The 2,785-nt window shown below is 38.3% G+C and overlaps 1 protein-coding gene across 1 annotated transcript in view; it reads left to right on the top strand.

Annotated features, from left to right (window-relative positions):
* Positions 1 to 661: 661 nt before the first annotated feature.
* Positions 662 to 2,785, top strand: part of LOC101856217 (ATP-sensitive inward rectifier potassium channel 10) — a 6,927-nt gene continuing 4,803 nt past the window's right edge. Inside the window, exons 1-4 of the mRNA XM_013088559.2 lie at positions 662 to 779; positions 1,146 to 1,349; positions 1,837 to 1,963; positions 2,482 to 2,688. Coding sequence (XP_012944013.1) covers positions 742 to 779; positions 1,146 to 1,349; positions 1,837 to 1,963; positions 2,482 to 2,688 — 576 coding nt within the window. The 5' untranslated portion in view covers positions 662 to 741. The remainder of the gene's footprint in view (positions 780 to 1,145; positions 1,350 to 1,836; positions 1,964 to 2,481; positions 2,689 to 2,785) is intronic.

Raw genomic sequence — 2,785 nt, 5'->3', positions numbered from 1 at the left:
CGTTAAAAAAGCCGAGCACAGAAAAAAAACAACCCAGCAGGCAGATTGTGGGGGCAAAGTTGGTTTATAATGACGAGGAGTAAATCTCTACCATACACCTCCATCACATAAGACACTGACATAAGACACTGACACTAGCTGGGTGTAAGCATAGACAATACACTACAAGATGGTCCACTCTCTTTAAATTAATGCTTTGACACAGATGTTGTCACCTGCGCTGACAAAAATGTTTTTGCTTCATTTCTCAAGCTGCAATTCATCTTTTGGAAGGATCTTGTTCCTTTTTTCAAACAAAAGAAACACCACACTATGAAATATAAAGATATTGATTATTCAGGTTTGGAGCGCATTTCTAATAATAATATTCAAATAGAGGAGTGAACTATCTTGAAATATTCAACCTTTGACGGAGGTCGTTTTGGGGAGGGGTATGGATTCAGAAGTCAATTAATGTTATCTTCAAGTTTTGGAGTACCATTTTGTGTTGCAGAACTGCTTCCTTCCACGGGCTCATGGGATTAAAGTTAAATGATATAAAACGTTTATATGACAGTCTGAGTTATCTTTTATACTTAAGTAAAATTTCTAAGTAGACTATTCTTTGTGGTATTTTGATTCTTGGTATCACGTACCATACGTCTATGTCTATGCAGATTATTGAGGTGTAGCAGAAATCCCAATCCAGAAATCTAACAGTTGGCAAACAGAGGAGAAAACTTCTCAGAATATAGAACAAAAATGCGTAAAAAACAGACTGGGATGCGCACCGCTACAAGGTGAGTGACGTTTTCTTATGAAAGTAGGCCTACGTTTAGTTATTTGTTCGTGTGTATCTGAAGTACATGGAGAGGGCTGAGATGGAAGGGCACTGCTAACTGTTTATTTATTTATTTATTTATTTATTTATTTATTTATTTATTTATTATTCGTTTATTCATTTACGTATTCAGTTTTTCACACATTCATTTATTATTAAAAGTTATTTATGACTATGAAGTTATTGTGTAAGAGGTGAAAAAGAACGTGAGGTTCTGAGCATCATGATGAGACGGTGGTGGTAGCGGTTGAGGTGGTGGTGGAAGGGATGATGATGATGATGATGATGATGATGATGATGATGATGATGATGATGATGATTACAGGGCGACCTCTAGCACAGATCTACCAGACCAACCAGAGCTGGGAGGGACTCTCTTCCTCTTCTCAGACCCCGAACAGAACGTCCCTCGTCCTAAGCGCTGGTGGCAAAACTTGAGCGAGAAATGTTGCAACTTATCATCCTTGTGTAAAAAGATCGACCCAGAGGACAAGCGAAAGGCTTTGGTAACAAAGAATGGTGGATACAGGTTTGTTGACTAGGGTAAATTAAGAAAGTTGTGTTGTTTTGGTTGGATGTTATTCAGCATCAGAAGTCACAAAAACTACTAGCTCTTTCTAAAACATAATGTCCAATGACTTTGTGGTATATCAATCAAAGCTTTTTGTTTTTACAAAGTAGAATCATTCTGTAAACCTTATCGTGCTGTGCAATTGCTATACATAGCCCTTTTATTTTCACAGCATCATAACTGAAGCTTATCATGTGACAACAGAAATATAATTTTTAGAGTGAGTGGTTGGCGGGTGCTCTGTTGTTGTTTGCTCCTTCGTTCCTATTGAACATCTATCTTCCTTATTTACAGTCCTTCGTTTTAATGTATTTGTTACTCTCTTATAACACCTCTAATCTTCGGCACTTATACGACCTTATTGCATCTCAAGTACCTTAAAACTCTTACTAAAACTTTAAAAATTAGTTTTTAGTCCAACCCGGTTCTCTTGTGTGACTAACAGGGTATACGCAGCCGGGCTCAGTGAACACAAGAGGAAATACCTGGCGGACTTATACATCACCCTTATTGACCTAGAATGGCGTTACGCTTTGGCCATCCTCTTCAACGTCTTCCTTGTAACGTTCATGGTTAGTATCACTCTACTTTTTATTCTTCCATTGTTTTCTCTCTGCAAATATTTACATTGAACCGTCGTATTTTATTTATGAAGCTAATGCTAAGAAACTACAGCAATGAGGGAGTTATGTTCCTGAACACATGTTATAATAACCCACATTGTATTGCTAAGTGTTCAAACACTTGAAGTTCACGTTCTTATTCCATCATTTTCTATTTTCTACCGTCCTCTGTAAAAATTTTAAAATAAAAATAAAATAAACATTTTGTTGTAAACAAAAATAATCTTTTCAAAATAAACCCAACAATATTACGGAAAGTTGACAACCGTACTCTTTAATAGAAGACGTAGCAAAACACTCAGTAACATTTCGATCCCAGTATCAGCAATTCAGACAAGGAAACCTTTCGACGAGAAAGAAAGAATTGAAATATTTGAAATCAAAGAGAAACGACTAAATAAAAGATAAATCATGACATCAGTCGGAAATCAAAATAAAATAATGGCCCCAACTGTTCCCGTGCAAAGGTATTCTCCGTGTTCTGGTGGCTCATGGCCTTCAACAACGGTGACTTTGACAACCTGGACAACCCAAACCACGAGTTCTGTTTGCTGGGGGTCAAGTCCTACCCAGGGGCCATTCTCTTCTCCATCGAGACTCAAACCACGATCGGCTACGGCATGGCATACCCCAATGCTGACTGTGCGGGCACCCTGCCTTTGGTCTATCTACAGGTGTGTGTTGGGGTAGATGTTTTGGTGTTTTTGTCTGAGTGCGCTCATGTGGGGGTGTGTGGACGTTTGTGTAGATGTGTGTGTGTGTGTGTGTGTG

Source organism: Aplysia californica, unplaced genomic scaffold, assembly GCF_000002075.1.
Source record: "Aplysia californica isolate F4 #8 unplaced genomic scaffold, AplCal3.0 scaffold00761, whole genome shotgun sequence".
NCBI classification, from domain to species: Eukaryota; Metazoa; Mollusca; class Gastropoda; order Aplysiida; family Aplysiidae; genus Aplysia; species Aplysia californica.
The sequence above is the reverse complement of the archived record's forward strand: the minus strand, read 5'-3'. Positions and strand labels throughout refer to the sequence as shown.